General features: G+C 42.7%; 1 protein-coding gene across 1 annotated transcript in view; it reads right to left on the reverse strand.

The window, feature by feature from the left end:
• The window catches only part of COL4A4 (collagen type IV alpha 4 chain), a 131,727-nt gene that overhangs the window by 45,355 nt on the left and 70,043 nt on the right, over positions 1–16,329 (reverse strand). Inside the window, exons 23-31 of the mRNA XM_052663458.1 lie at positions 15,210–15,316; positions 14,105–14,288; positions 12,641–12,709; positions 10,326–10,433; positions 9,622–9,840; positions 7,237–7,398; positions 5,025–5,195; positions 3,448–3,591; positions 861–968 (exon numbers count right to left, since the gene is read on the reverse strand). Of these exons, the coding sequence (XP_052519418.1) occupies positions 861–968; positions 3,448–3,591; positions 5,025–5,195; positions 7,237–7,398; positions 9,622–9,840; positions 10,326–10,433; positions 12,641–12,709; positions 14,105–14,288; positions 15,210–15,316 (1,272 nt within the window). The remainder of the gene's footprint in view (positions 1–860; positions 969–3,447; positions 3,592–5,024; positions 5,196–7,236; positions 7,399–9,621; positions 9,841–10,325; positions 10,434–12,640; positions 12,710–14,104; positions 14,289–15,209; positions 15,317–16,329) is intronic.

The following is a 16,329-nucleotide window of genomic DNA, read 5'->3' on the forward strand; positions in this document are numbered from 1 at the left end:
ATCAGGTCTAAACCAGGGAAGGGGAACACAAACTCGCCATCAAAACCCTTGCTCTGCAGTGTATCTGAGGGCCAGCAGCGCAGGCATCGAGGAGCATGTTAGAAATCGAGACCTGCTGATTCAGTAACTGCATTTTAACAAGGGCTGCCAGGGATGCCCACTGAAGGCTGAGTAGCACCTTCTGTACTTGAAATTCTGGATAGTCACTGTACTACCCATTTGAATGAAGGTGTTAGTCACTCAGTTCTGTCCGCCTCTTTGCAACCCCATGGAGTGTAGCCCACCAGGCTCCTCTGTCCATGGGATTCTCCAGGCAAGAATACTGGAGTGGGTTGCCATTCCCTTCTCCAGGGTGTCTTCCTGACCCAGGGATTGAATCTGGGTCTCCTGCATTGCAGGCAGATTTTTTACTGTCTGAGCCACCAGGGAAGCCCAAACCCAGGAATACTGTAAACCTGGAACCAGTATTTCAAGTATCTAGTCTGGACTGATTCTAGTTGGGAATATCCGAATCTATTTCTTTTTTTATTCTGCAGGCACACGGGCTTAATTCACAGTACATGGGATCTTCCTGGATCAGGGATTGAACCCGTGTCTCCTGCACTGGCAGGCAGATTCTTTATCACTGAGCCACCAGGGAAGCCCCTAAACACATATGAACTACAGCTAAGTTCTAACATGGAAAAAAAGTACCATGAGGGAGATTCCTAAGCCTGTATTTTTATTTTTATCTAAAGAATGACCTTTCCTAAACTCTGTATTACAGCTTCCTTGCAAAAGTTGTCTAATATACATGCTTGTTTGAATGACCTGTAAAGAAGTTAACTTACTTGGTATGGTTAAAAAACATAAGCACTTACCATTTTCTCCTGGGAATCCACCATCCCCAGAAGGTCCAGGTTCTCCTGTTTCCCCCTTCTTGGAAATAATATCCATTTCTCCTTCATATCCCGGGGGCCCTCTTGCTCCTTTAGATATTAAATATAAGAGCAAAACAAATTATGACTGTATAAGAAGCATCAGACATGTGATTATTCCTTTGTGGCTCTTCACATCCAGTTTGCAAATTCTCATTCAACCTAAACTGTATTTATGTTCATAGACTGCATGGTATCAACATTGTTGATTGACTTCATAGAGGAAGGTCCACGCCTTTTACACTCCTTCCTCACCTTGTCCAGCAACGGTGTCTGATATATAGTAAGTCCCTACCTATGAATGGGTTATGTTCCTAGAGTGCGTCTGTAAGTCCAATTTGTAAGCTCAACAGAGTTAGCCTAGGTTCCCAACTAACACAGTTGGCTCATATAGTACTATACTGTAATAGGTAAATAATACATAAAAGCAAACACACACACACAAATTTTAATGTTATAATAGAGGATCTTGAAAAATAAAGTGAAGAAAGTGAAAGTGAAGTCGCTCAGTCGTGTCCGACTCTTTGCGACCCCATGGACTGTCGCCTACCAGGCTCCTCTGTCCCTGGGATTTTCCAGGCAATGGAACTGGAGTGGATTGCCATTTCCTTCTCCAGCAGATCTTCCCAACCCAGGGATCAAACCCAGGTCTCCCGAGTTGTAGACAGACGCTTTACCGTCTGAGCTAGGGAAGTACTTACAATAGCTGTATACAGGGGCTGGCATCGAGTGAACAAGCAAGAAGAGTTAGTGACTGGAGGACGGACAGGAGGTGGGAGATGGCAGAGCTGAAGGATCATCAGCAACAGGAGACAGAGGGAGAAAGGCAGTTTCACTCATGCCTGACATTGACGGAACGCATGTTTGCATCTTTGAAAGTTCACAACTTGAAAATTCATGTGCGGGGGACTTACTGTACACTGAGTGCTCAGGGAATGTTTGCTAAATTCAAGCAAACTGGTCTCGGTGAAAAAAGGCTTGAAAAGTTCCAGGTCTAAAATACATCTCTTTATCCTGTAAATTTTGAATTGTCCATCTCATATTTCCCAGTTCCTCATTTTCCCCTTGCTAACTACCCACCAATTTTCTCTTACATTAAAAGAACGGACAATTAATTTGGTTCTCCACATAGAGAATTCTAAAAGGTAGGAGGGGTGGACAATATTTCTCCTCGTTTGGGGAAGCACTGTCCAGTGGTCGATGTGGGATGGAGTGGGCTCATCCCAGCTTGGCGAGAGCCACTTACTAACAAGTCAAGAATTTTGTAAACTAGTTGCTAAACCACTGGTTGTTTTAAATCAGTCATGGTGGGAGTATCTGCAAACACTAGAGATCTGAGCATTTTAAAAACATTTTATTTGAGAGCCAGCCTACTAGCACATCACTGGCATTAACCCAATTTTAAATATTTTTAGTGAGATAATTATATAGTAGCATAATAGCACAGTAAACATCACTTATCTAAGCTAGCAGAGAATGACTCTTTCATTCCTTGATTCTACATAAATAATTTGCAGGCTAGTAAAACAAAAGATAATAGTACAATCAATCAACTAAAAGAAATTTGAATAAAGTATGAGGCTATTTGCCCAAAGGGTTTTAAAGACAAAAACTTTTGTTTTTAGAAATTGTCAAGCCTTCATTCTCAACAGTGGAAATGAATTTGTACCTTCACTCTCTGCAGCCTCTTTGGCCAAGAGATCAAAGTAAATATTTAACAAGAATGGGCCCAGAACACTGACACCAGTGGTCTTGAAACTTTTTTTTTAATGAAAACTCTTTTTTTAAATGAAGCTTGGGAGAGATGCAATTCACAGCCCAGATGAAAGCATACTCATACAGTCAAGAGGTCGGCAGGCTACAGCCCAAGGGCCAAATCCTGCTTGCTGTCAGTTTTTACATAATCTGTGAGCTCTGAATAATTTCACAATGTTAATCACTGGGGGAGGGGACTCAAAATAAGAAGAATAAAATGACATGTGAAATTAAACGAAGTTCCAATTTCATTGTCCATAAATAAATTTTACTGGAACATGGCTATGTTTTTTTGTTTACTTTTCTCAGGCCGCTTTTGTGCTCTAAATGTTGAGTTGTATAATTTCGACAGAGACCGTAGGGTCTGCAAAGGCTAAAATATTTATATCTGGCTTTAAACAAAAAACTGGTTGGTTGGTTGGTTTGTTTTTTCATTAAAAATGTTGAAGCAGGATTTGGGGGCCAGGAGCCCTGCTTGGACCCCATTCCCAAAACATGAGAATGTTTTCTGAAACCCAAAAGCCACCCATCAAAGCCCTTGTTAATTTTTTCTGCTAATAGAACAGTTCGTTTACCACAGTCATATGTGATAAGACTGAGAGGTAAGGAAAAACACATTTTGTTTAAAATCCTAAAACAAACACCACAGACTCAGAAGGAGCAGAATCTAAGTGGCAGTAGGATCCATTTTATTTTTCAGGGATTGTACTTACAGTTTCTGGCCAAAGACTAAAAACAAGCCGTGTTGCATCACGGTGCTGTTAGCTGCGTTTACCTTTGACACCTTTCAGTCCTCGGTCTCCCAGGGAGCCAGGCCAACCCTTCTCTCCGTGTTCTCCCTTTCTGCCAGGGTGTCCATCCTGACCAGGTTTTCCTCTCTCTCCCGGAAAACCCAAGAAGCCAGGCAGCCCCTGGGGTCCTGATGAATGAGAATATGAAAATTTAGGGACAGTTTTATAGGCTAGTATGGTTCCTGGGTCTGTGTTTCTTTTCTTTTCTTTTTTTTTTTAAGGTTTTTGAGGAGCATTTTTTGTTATTTATTTATTTCAGCTGTGATGGGTCTTCACTGCTGCATGGGTTTTTCTCTAGTTGCAAAGAACGGGGGCTACTGTCTGCTGTGGAGCTCGGGCTTCTCATTACGAAGCGCAGGCTCTAGGCTGCTAGGGCTTCTGTAGTTGCGGCACATGAGTTCAGAACTTGTGGCTTCTGGACTCTAGAGCGCATGCTCAGTTAGTTGCAGGGCACAGGCTTAGCTGCTCCAGGGCATGTGGGATCTTCTCCAATCAGAGATCAAACCTCTGTCTCCTGCATTGGCAGGTGGATTCCCCACTGAGCCACCAAGGAAGCTGGACGGACCATTTCTAAAGTCTTTATTGAATTTGTTACAATGTTGCTTCTGTTTTATGTCTTTTTTTTTTTTTTTTTTTTTTTGGCCACAAGGCAGGTGAAATCCTAGCTTCCCTACCAGGGATCAGATCTCCACTCCTGCATTGTAAAGCAAAGTGTGAACCACTGGACCCCCAGGGAAGTCCCTATCTGTGTTTCTTGCCATTCACATAGAGATGCAAACTTGCCCCAGCTCTGAGCTTGTGCTCAACCACGATCAGCCTCACACCTGTAATAGCCAGGCTGTCCCACTCAAGCTTCAGTTTTCCGCCCCACAGATCTCAACTGCAGGCTCTTTATGCTTCTGAGTCCCAACTCCATAACCTTCAAGAGAACTGGGCCTAGGGGAGGTGGGATGAAGCGTGGGGGCCTGTCCAGGGTGGAAGCACACCTGCCCTGACCCCACTCTCTATCAGGACCCCCAGTCCTTTGGGCAGAAGTGCTTTTGGGTTCTGTATACCTAACTCCACTACACCCCTTTTTCCCATTAACTTAAACCAAAACATTCTGCCCCCGAAAATCATAATACAGAGGACACGAAGAAGGGAGTCCCATAGGAAATGATAAAGTCAGGCTAATAGACCAGTCAGGCTAATTCCTGGGACGGGAAGATCCGCTGGAGAAGGGATAGGCTAGCCACTCCAGTATTCTTGGGCTTCCCTGGTGGCTCAACTGGTAAAGCATCTGCCTGCAATGCGGGAGAGCTGGGTTCAATCCCTGGGTTGGGAAGATCCCCTGGGGAAGGGAAAGGCTATCCACTCCAGTATTCTGGTCTGGAGAACTCATTCCATGGACTGAATAGTCCATGGGGTCGCAAAGAGTCCAACATGACTGAGTGACTTGCTCTTTCAGTTTCAATAGACCAGGTAAATCCTACAGTAAGGTCACATGTACAAGAGTAGTTTCCACCTGGCAGTGGATTTTAAGTTTATAAACTGAGGGGAATATTGGAAAAGCGATACACACCCTTTGGGCCTGGAAGACCAGGTAGCCCATCATCTCCAGTGGGGCCTGGGACCCCTGGAAGACCCGGGGTTCCATCTGCCCCTGGCCGTCCCGGGACTCCAGGGAGGCCCTTCATTCCAGCAGGTCCCAGAGGCCCCATGTCCCCTCGCTGTCCTTTCCAACCTGGGTCACCTGTGATGTGACAAACAGCAGTGACAACAAGGCATGAAGACTGAGAACTGGCTTCACACGTGAGCAGGAAAAAAAAATCCACAGTAGCTACAGTTGTGTATCTAGGGCCAAGTAAACAATATTTATCAGCTAAAATAACTGTAGTGACTTTCCATCAGTTTAAGGTTATATTTTTCTGGCTGCTATAAAAAGAAAGGCAGATTATTTAAGTAAATATTTCCCTGTTGAGATGCATTATAAAGAGTCTTTTAAAATGGAAAATGGATAAGGGTAAAGAATTTGTATTTACTCTAGGGTGAGGAGAGGGTGGGAACTAACAGAAGAAAACATTCCAGGTGCTTTATGAAGCTACCGCCAAGTGAATTTCGGCCAAGCTGTTTCCTGTAATGAGAGAACTGCAGGAAACAGCAAAGTCATCCAGTATTACAGTGGTAAAAATAAAGCTCCAGCGGCACAGTTTGCTCTCATCTCATTCGGCTCCTTCAAGAAGGCATATTCCTGGATTTGGATAAATGCTGTTAGGATCCAAACAATAGATGAGAATCTGAATGATGAAATAAAGGTCCCATTGGAAATAGCCCCCTGGCACCCTGTGTTGAGAGATAGTTTTCCATGGGTCTCTTTGAGCTCCTATGATGTCTTGCTGGGTGTGCCAAGAACACAGAGTCTGGACCCACCCTTATCTGGAATATTCTCAAGGTTGCATTGGCAGTGATTTAGCACCTTCCCTGGGAAGAAGACTGGGGCTTCCCTGGTGGCTCAGTGGCAGTCAAACTGCCTGCAGTGCAGGAGACATAGGAGATGTGGGTTTGATTCCTGGGTCAGGTAGATCCCCAAAGGAAGCCATGGCAACCCCCTCCAGTATTCTTGTCAGGAAAACCCCATGGACACAGGAGCCTGGCGGGCTACAGTCCATGGGGCTGCAAAGAGTCAAACACAACTGAGCCACTAACACTTAAACACTTTCACTTTCTTTCTGGTAAGAAAAGCAGGCTGTCATGCAGGTTACCTCATTATTGACCAGAGGATTTTTGCAGAAACTAACGCCTGTGGCCAGTGATTTTTATCTTGGCTGGCCAAAAATTAATTCTGTTATTTCACTAACACTTTGCTGGCTATTTCATTCAGTGTGTGCTTAGTTACTCAGTCGTGTCCAACTCTTCGACCCTATGGACTGTAGCGCACCAGGCTGCTCTGTCCATGGGATTTCCCAGGCAAGAATGCTGGAGTTGGTTGCCATGCCCTCCTCCGGGGAGACCCAGGAATCAAACCCGCGTGTCTCCCTTGTCTCCTACATTGCAGGTGGATTCTTTACCCGCTGAACCACTGGAGAAGCCCCAGTTACATCTGACACACCTGTAATACCCTGTACCATGTATTGGTACCATGAGTTTCAGTTTCACTTGCCATGTCAGAATCAGTCACTAAGGTTTTTTGTCTTTTTGTTGGCCTAATATTCGTATTGTCTGAATCAGGACTACATTCTGAACAACTATCATCTCCTGAGAAAATACTATATATTTAACATGGACAATCAGAGAAAGTACCTGTATAAAATTCACCAAAAAATTCTTCTTCAGTCAAAATTTTTGCAATGCATTAATTTTTAAAATTTTATGGTAATAAACTTGGGTTTATAATATACACTAGGTTAGAACAAAAACCCAACACAGGATAATGTGAATGATAATAACAATAAGTTGTATAATGAACTCTTGATCAATTTTCAGCTCTAACAACTTCACATGGTGAGGTTAATCGTAATCACTCTCTAAAAATGTGTTAATACATCTCCGGTCAATAATGTACTACTATACAGCCATGGTACCCCAGGTTGTTATATCACACCAGAGAGACTTGGGTGACATGGGGGAATGTCACCAAGAAGCTCATGCCACTTGCTGTGCTGTGAATGACAATGTCCTTGACCCTAGAGTCTTGCTCCTGTCAGCACCCACAAAAGAACAACAAGTGAGGTTATTCCTTTGTAAGTAGGTACATCCCATACCTGTAGCAGTTCTTGATACATGCCAATGCTTACCTGGACTGCCTGGAACCCCGGGGAGCCCCGGTTGCCCTGGTATCCCTGGAGCACCTCTTTCACAGGAGTGACCAGGTGGGCCTGGGATCCCTGGAAACCCAGCATTTCCCTCTTGGCCTTTGGGACCTTGGAGACCTGGAAATCCGGGCATGCCAGCTGGCCCTGAAATGACACAGTTCATTGTGACACTCAGGGCATAAACTATACAGATGGCCTACAATGGTGTTTGTATGGATCAGAACTGGAGGTAAAAAATTTTATCCTGGCTCAGGGCTCCAATGAGTTACACCTCTGAATGGATTTTCTTGTCATAGATTGTAGTGAGCTCCAAGTGCACCCAAAAACCATGCTTGTCTATGAGGATTACTTGGTAAGGTTATGTAGACAATACAGAAGTTGCTTATGCAAATTTAAAAAATGTAGCTCTTCCTGATTTTAATTAACCTCTAAAATTGCAGCAGTCCTTCCACCAAATATCCACACTGCTTACACACCCTGTGTGCATTGTCTGAATTTGCATTTTGTAAGTGATTTCATCACTGGAACTCTCAAATTTTTATATATTGAGAAGACAATACCATAATTTTCAGGAGGGGGAAAAAGTCTTCCATAATTCTGTATTCTAACCTAAAAATCTGTTTTACTGTTTCAAGTTTTCATTGTATTTTGGTTTATGTGATTGCATTTTTAAAATAGTAATCACAGAGCACTTTCAGTTGTTGGATTATTTTACATTGCAAGTTGATATGCAAATATTTTCCATTTGATTGTAGCCTTTACAGATATAATTTTAATTGTTAATGCTGCTCAATTGCTAAGTTGCGTCCGACTCTTTTGCAACCGCACAGACTGTATGTAGCCTTGCAAGGTCCCTCTGTCTCTGGGATTCTCCAGGCAAGAACACTGGAATTGGTTGCCATTTCCTTCTCCAAGGTATCTTCCCAACTCGGGAATCAAACCCATGTCTCCTGCATCTCCTGCGTGGCAGGCAGATTCTTTATTACTGAGCTACCTGGGAAACATTAATTGTTATAGCTGAATAGTATACCTTTGAGCGTGGTATGTGAGCATGTGTGCGTGTATATATATTACTTTACCGTTTTCAGTTGTTCCCCTATTGTGGATAATACTACAATAGTATTTTCATATTAACTTTCACATTCTGTTGAACACTTGCGTTAAATACATCTCATAAGTGAGATAGTGGGATTACTGGGTCAAAATTATTTTCATTGACTCACATAATGTATTATCTTGTTCTGTTCCAATTAAGTGGGTTTCTGTTTATGAATGTTTCTGGTTTAGGTGGCTCAGACAGTAAAGCCTCTGTCTACAACGCGGGAGACCCGGGTTCGAGCCCTGGGTTGGGAAGATACCCTGGAGAAGGAAATGGCAATCCACTCCAGTACTATTGCCTGGAAAATCTCATGGACAGAGGAGCCTGGCAGGCTGCAGTCTATGGGGTCGCAAAGAGTCGGACACGACTGAGCGACTTCACTTCTTCATTGAATAAGCTCCTTGAGGACAAAGAATGTGACTTACTCCCTGGCCCTCCATCTTCCCTGTACCATTGTATAGTACTGTCCTGGGTACCTATTAAATACAGGCCCACCCATTGTTAGAAAAGAACTAGAGAGTGTTTGTGAAAGTCTGGTCTGGGGTCCACTTTTGGTCATCAGCCTTCAGGGACTAAAGTTCAGACTGGAGTGCTGGGTTCCATGCAATTCTGATGCCATGAATCACTTTCTGAGACTGGAGCCCAGAAGACAATGATGTTAATGATCCTTACCCCCACCTTGGGTTATTTTTAAGTACATTAAAATCTGAAAGCCTCTGCTGGGGATCCTGAAGAATCCAAAGTGATTTCAGAAAAGAATGTGAATCAGTGCCAGGGGCCATCTCCCTGTCTTCAGTTTCTCTGCCCTGCCCGGAAGCCCTGCTGGAATGAAAGTCCCTCCAGCCTGTCACCTGTCCACTTAATACGGCATGCCTCTTACACGCATCTGCTGTAAAATGCCATGCATCTGCTGGCATTCTGCCCTGCCCTCTCTCAGCCAGGCAAGGGTAGCGGGAGGGTCACAGGGTCCCTACTCCTCAGCACTCAAGAACTGTTCTGAGTCCAAAGCAGGAGGACATCTGGTAGCCACTGGATCAGACTGAACTGACTGAGCCACAGTAAGATGGGTTCAAAACCAACCAATAAAATGCAGAGGCAACCCTGGGGATGCAGGTTATTAGAAATGAGCCACTGCCCATAGATGAGGCAAGACGCTCGAGTGAGCATTTAACATGCTAGATTTTTAAGGTGAAACAGTCTAGACAACCTTCAGGGACCTGTTCAGGGACTTGGCTTTATGGACCGAGGGGACAGTGCAGCCTCCATACCTGCGGTCCCTGGACGCCCGGCATCGCCTCTGAGTCCTTTGGACCCTGGTGCTCCTGGAAGACCGCTCTTTCCTGGGAGTCCTGGGTAACCAATAGCAGGATCTCCTGGGGGTCCTTTCTGACCAGTCACTCCAGGTGAACCTGGAGCGCCTGGGGGCCCAACAGAGGAGGACCCCTTTTCACCTCCCAAACCTGGTTCTCCTGTATCACCACGGAAACCTATCCAACAGAAAAGCGTTTAAATTTTTACACGTACAAATATAAAATCAACACACGTGTAAGAATACTACTTTAATTAAAAACACATTATTTTAAAATACAGGGGTACTTACTAAAATTAAAGGGAAACTTAATAAGCAATATTTGGGGTTTTTGTTGTTGAAAAATAAATCGTAACTGTGTTTCCTATAAGCCAATGATGTTTCCACATTGCTTTCATTTACTGGCAAACTGTCTAGACTGAGCAGTTTCTAACAACATAGACCAGTAATAGCCTATAACTCATGCTCCAGGCTTAAGGAGCCCTGAAAAGTCACAAAAGTATCATACCCAGAAGTTATCAAAACATAGCTAAGTGCTTAATGTATCAAAAAAAAAAAACAAACCCATTCCCCACTCACATACAGATCCCTGGGCCATTTGCTGACGGTGATCATCCAGTTTAGAGGTAACCAGACATTTCTAAATGAAAAGCTCTTATTTACCAGGTGGACCAGGTCTTTCTGAGATTCCTGGTTTGCCACGTTGACCCTTTTGCCCATCCAAACACCTCAGCCCAGGAGCACCCCGATGACCTGGGAGTCCCTTTGGACCTAAACAATAACAACAAACACAGACTCAGTAAAACACAAAGCAAATGAGAACAAAATAAGGTGACTTAAAAAAAACCCCAAAACTATGTTAAATCTTTCTTAGGATATTTTTACTTTATGGAAGTAAAAGTGTTGCCTGCATTTGCCTCATCAGTTGCTCAGTTGAGTCTGTGACCCCGCGGACTGTAGCCCCCCAGGCTCCTCTGTCCATGGGATTTTCCCAGCAGGAACACTGGAGTGGGTTACCATGCCCTCCTCCAGGGGATTTTCCTGACCCAGGAATCGAACCCACATCTCCTGTGTCTCCTGCATGGCAGGCAGACTGATTACCGCTGAGCCACCAGGGAAGCTCTAGCCATATTTATACAGTCATTTTATGTCATGTGCTCTAAACCGTATTTCATAGAGATGTGTATTAAGTTCCTTTCTCAGAAGCCATACACTAAAGAATGTACACCACCATTCAGATGAACCTTTCGGTACCTTCCCCCGCTGAGTCTCAAACACAAATTCATGAGTACAACCTTCCTTCTAAGAGGACAGAGGTGGTGGCCAGTGGGTAGCTTGATGAGAAAACACCAGAATAAAGACCAAATCCATTTCCCTGCATTTACTATTTGCCCTCATATGAAGTACAGGCAAAAAGTACCTGCAAAAGGAATTGAGTTTTTTAAAATTTTCTCTGATTTCTTACTAGGAGCTATCTCAGCTAAAATAACTTATAAATTATGGATTTCAAAGGAGTTAACAACTGCTAACTGAAACTCTGCGTGTTCGCTTCCCTTGAGGCTGAAGCTGCTGAAAGTAATCATTAGCATTTTTTTATCCATCCTTAGGGGCTTCCCTGGTGCCTCAGAAGGTAAAGAATCTGCCTGCAACGTGGGAGACCCAGGTTTGATCCCCAGGTCAGGATGATCCCCTGGAGAAAGAATGGCTACCCACTCCAGTATTCTTGCCTGGAGTAGCCCATGGACAGAGAAGCCTGGCAGGCTACAGTTCATGGGATCACAAAGAGTCGGATACAACTGAGTGACAAATATATCTATCCATGACAGTACCATTCAATGCGAAAATGAGCATTCAGTGAATCAACCAACAATTCTTCACTCCACAGATACAAAATTACACCTCCACTAGCTACCATCTTGTGGTGGGTGGCCTGTATGTCCCATACTTTGATCTGGGGCTTGGTCATGTGATTTGCTTTGGCCAAAAGGATCCTAACAAACACCATGAAGTAATGAGAGGTATGAAGTGTGCCGCTGAAGCTGGCCCCCACCCTCTTGCATTTCTGCAGCCACAGGAGCAGGGCACACCCTGGCACCGCAGAGAGGTAGGTACATGTTGCAGACCTGATCTGACCTGGAGCCAGGGACCAAGTCAACAGAGATCATCTGAGGTCAGCTACAGACCCATATGAGAGAAAATAAATATGATTTATTACGCCTACTGCAATTTGGAGGTTGTTACACATTACTGGGGTGCAAGCTAGTGGTTACAGAGGGCAATAAAAGGTCATTCATCATTCAACCTTTAAATAATTTCTGTAGTGACGTAGAACAAAAAGGTGACCTCTAGTGGCTATGCTAGTACTTAATGGATCAATTTAAGTGAACTCTGAATAAATATTGGGTTGGCCGAAAAGTTTGTTCAGGTTTTTCTATAAGATGTTATGAACTTTTTGGCCCACTCAGTTTAAAAGAATTAGGAAAAAATCCCTTATATATATTTTGGGTTAAATTCAGCCATAAATAAGTGCTTGAGTCAAGTGACATGATTGTATAAAAGTATAGTTGGGGTGTAGATGTGTGGGCATTTCTCAGAATGTCTCAGAAATCTGGGTCTTTTGGACAGCAGAATAGAGTAAAATTTAAAATTAGTAAGCAATTTTTTCACTCTCTGGGCAGAGGTAAATAAAAGATAGAGTTTTAAAATGTTTAGTTTTTGTGTTAAAAGGGCAGTAAGTTTTGCTGATATGTGATCAAATCAAGGTAAATTTTGCTGCACAGAAATATTATTCAGAGTGTGTTTGGTAGACAGGGGACTTAGGGGTAATGCCTACAAATCCTGTTTCCCCAGAGTCCCGACTTTATAATCAATGTAGAAATAGCCTGAAGAACTCCCTGAGGATCTGCTATTGGTTTATCTGGCTTGCAGGCTCTTTTACTCTGAGAATGTGTATGACGGGAACTTCCCCTTGATAGTACCTGGAGGACCATCAAAACCTGGAGGGCCTGGCCTCCCAGGGTATGTTACATTACAAGGAATTGTATCACCTGGAATGAAAAAAAAAAAAAAAGTGACATTCATACAATTGATAGATCAATGCAAGTCTCAATAACAGCTTGATCAAAATGCTTTTTCATACAGAAAATGTGACATTCAAAAGAAAAAAAAGACTCCTGGCCATCATTAGGTCACTTAAATTACTTTTATTTTGAATTTCCAGAAGATCTATCCTGAAATCTGAACTTCAACTGACAGAACAGTAATAAACAAAAGGGGAATAAGGAAAATGTTGATTCTAAGAAATAGTTTCATTAATAATGTATAGAAAATAATAAATTTATGGGTCCATGGATGCTTAATACAATGGAGTCAGAAGCTCTGATAAATCACAGAACAGTAGTAAGCATCCTACACTGAGATTCCAAGATTTGGCTCTGGATATAGAGGAATTGTACCCAAAGAAAAATAGACTGGGAGAGAGATTAATTTAAAAATGCCATTTTTTGAGGGCCTGCCATGTTTCAAATACATTCTCTCTCTCTTGTTTTCCTAATGACCCTGCAGTGTGGTTTTTGTCATCCCTCATTTTATTTAGAGAAAAAAAAACTTCAAAGTTGTGCCTCTGAGTTCTCTTCTCCTTTAAAATGCAATGTTCCCCTTTTAATAGAAATTATATCTCCTAATGTATTACACTAAATGCTGTCAAATAAAAAATGAACCACATGAATAAAAATCATGCTAGATGATTTTGATGGTCACAGACCATAATCTTAATCCATATCAAATTTTGAGGTATTTGTCTATGTCATCAAAACAAGACCCAAAGATATTATTATATTATAAAATTCCACAATTAACTATGTAACCGAAGATACATGTACATATTACAAAAGAGAAAATCTTAAATAAATCTTTTTCCAAGTTTTTAAAAGTTTTCAGCTATAAAACTACAAATCATTTTCTTGTTTGGAATTCAAATAACTGTCAAATATAGTTAAAAGACCACTTTTTTCCCTCCCTAAAATGCTTACAAATGGGTTTTCATGGGCAATACTGTATTTTAAAATGAAATGTTGGTTTTGTTTTTTATTAAAATACTACAAATTATCTCAAAAGACTGTAAAAAAGAGAGATTTTGAATATATACACATATGTCATTTTAAACACAGTCAGATTGTCCACAGTGATATGGAGAAATGAATGAAAGGCAAGTTGCCAAACCAGTAAAACAGCAAAGACAGCTTAGCATTTTAAAGACTTGTTTTAAATATTGATTGTGCTGTAATGTTTTTATTTGACAACATTCAAGGTTTGAACAGCAACTTGTAGGCATTTTATTTTAGAGGTTCTGCCACAGCTATAATATCTCTGCTCAGAAGAGAGGCTCACTTTAATTTCCATAATTGCACCTGACATTCTGCCACAAGAACATTGAAAGTTACCTTTCTGACCCTTCCGACCATCAGGACCCCTGTTGCCTGGCCAGCCTGGAGCTCCTGGCTGCCCTCTCTCTCCTGGGGGGCCAGGAAATTCCAGGCCTGGGGGCCCCCTAGGTCCCGCTCGGCCAGGGGGGCCTGGCGGTCCAGGAGGCCCTTTATCACCTGGGGCTGCATCTTCGTGATCACCCTGGGAACATTTGCATCACAAGTCAATCATCAGTCTTTGAAAGGCCATGAACACAAAGCTATCATTGTCACCATAGGCTACAGAAACGCATGCAGAAAGCCAGTGATTCCAGAAGTTACTTAATAGCAAGTGTAATTTAAAGTGTTTACCCTAGATTTTTTACAGACATATACAGCATATGTTCTTCAGGTGTGTGTGTTATGCCTCAAATACAGAAAGTTATGTGTGTTACATCTTTTATTTTTAAAGATTTTTTGATGTGGGCCATTTTTAACATCTTTATTGAATTTGTTACAATATTGCTTCTGTTTTCTGTTTTGGTTTTTTGCCCCTGAGGTATGTGGGATCTTAGTTCCCTGACAAGGGATCGAACCCATATCCCCTACATTATGTCTCATAGTCTTTTCTTAGGAATTTCATTAGCTACATGTAATCTCCATCCAAAGCATGTTTGAAAAATGCAGAAAATGCCGTTTATTCGTGGGACCCTGCATCAGCCAATGTGTCCACCCAGTAGATCTGCCCTAGTGCCTCCTTTCTTGTTTGCCACTTTGCTTCTCCATCAGGAAACAGAACTGCAGGCAGTTCTCAGGACCTGTGTGTATCCTCCACCCTACAGAGTCAACTGAACAGACCTGAAACCAGTGGGGGCTTCACAGAGACAAGGGTCCCAGAAGGAAATAAACACCGTGAAAATAAAACAAAGAATAGAGACAGAACGTCTTGCCATGATGAACCACCACTCAGGATCTTAGACCATCTGCAATATGCCATATCTTTATAACAACCATCTTCTGGTGGCAGTAAATCAAAGGTGACTCTGATTTGCAGCATGTTGACACTCTACTGAGTTTAGCTTTTTAAACCGGGATGCTTTGTGACCATATGAGTGAAACTCTACCGCAGGAGAATTATACATACAGGCAGCCCTGGGTCTCCCTTTTCTCCAGCATATCCATCTCGACCGTGTTGTCCCTGCTGCCCTGGAAGTCCAGGGGGCCCATCAGGCCCTCTTTCTCCTTTGTGTCCTGGGAACAAAGGCCAAAAGATTTAAGTCCTTCTCAGCAGTGAGCAAAGGTGAAAGGAAACAAAGGACTAAAAATAAAGGCAATGACCTTGACTCTGCATGGGCAGGTAGAGATTCCCTGGAGTGTCTCAGCTGACTAAAGTCACACAAAGACAATCATGGAAAAATCAGAGGGGAGATTGACAGTGGCCAAACCCGCTGATTCTCTTATTTGAGAAGCATTTCTTTTCTCATTCTGACAAAGAGATCGTGTGTGGAGGTGCCAGTCTCTACAGCATCTTCCTCAGCTTGTGTGATGCCAAACTTGGTACCCAGCCCTTGGCCATAGTTAGTGAATGGGGAAATGGTCCATGGTTGGGCATGTGCCCCAGGCTAATCCAGTCCTTCCTGGACTTTTTTCCCTAACTGGAGCAAAAAGAAGTTGAGCTCTCTTTCACCTCTGGTCGTGAACTTGGAGCCACCTGCGGTCATGTACCCATAGCCAAGAGAAAACCAGATGGGGAGAAAATGCAGATGGCACAATGAAAGATACAAGAAGCCAAGACAGCCTTCCAATGCAGGCATCCCAGCGCAAATCATACATCTAACCTTTCAAATTTTTCTCAGGTAAGTCAATAAATTACTTTTCTAAAAACACTACTTCAAGCTGGGTTTCTGTCACTGACAACCAAAATATTCTTTAAAAAAAAATATTTATTTGACTTTGTTGGGTCATGTTTGTTGCAGCGTTCAGGCTCAGTTGCCCTGCAGTATGTGGGATCTTAGTTCGCCAACCAGGGATCAAACTGGCATCCCCTGCACTGGGAGGTGAAGTCTTAACCACTGGACCACCAGGGAAGTCCCCCCAAACTTTCTTGATTAATACAAGATTCTACAGTGCAGTGAATAAACACTGGACAAGTCAAACGAGGTCTTATTTCCATCAAACCCAATACACAACAAAGAGGATTTGAGTATGTGACTAAAGGAGTATTTGTGTTTTCACATAAGATACAGAGGATTTAGGCTCAACAT

The sequence above is a fragment of the Budorcas taxicolor genome, chromosome 2 (genome assembly GCF_023091745.1).
Source record: "Budorcas taxicolor isolate Tak-1 chromosome 2, Takin1.1, whole genome shotgun sequence".
NCBI lineage: Eukaryota > Metazoa > Chordata > Mammalia > Artiodactyla > Bovidae > Budorcas > Budorcas taxicolor.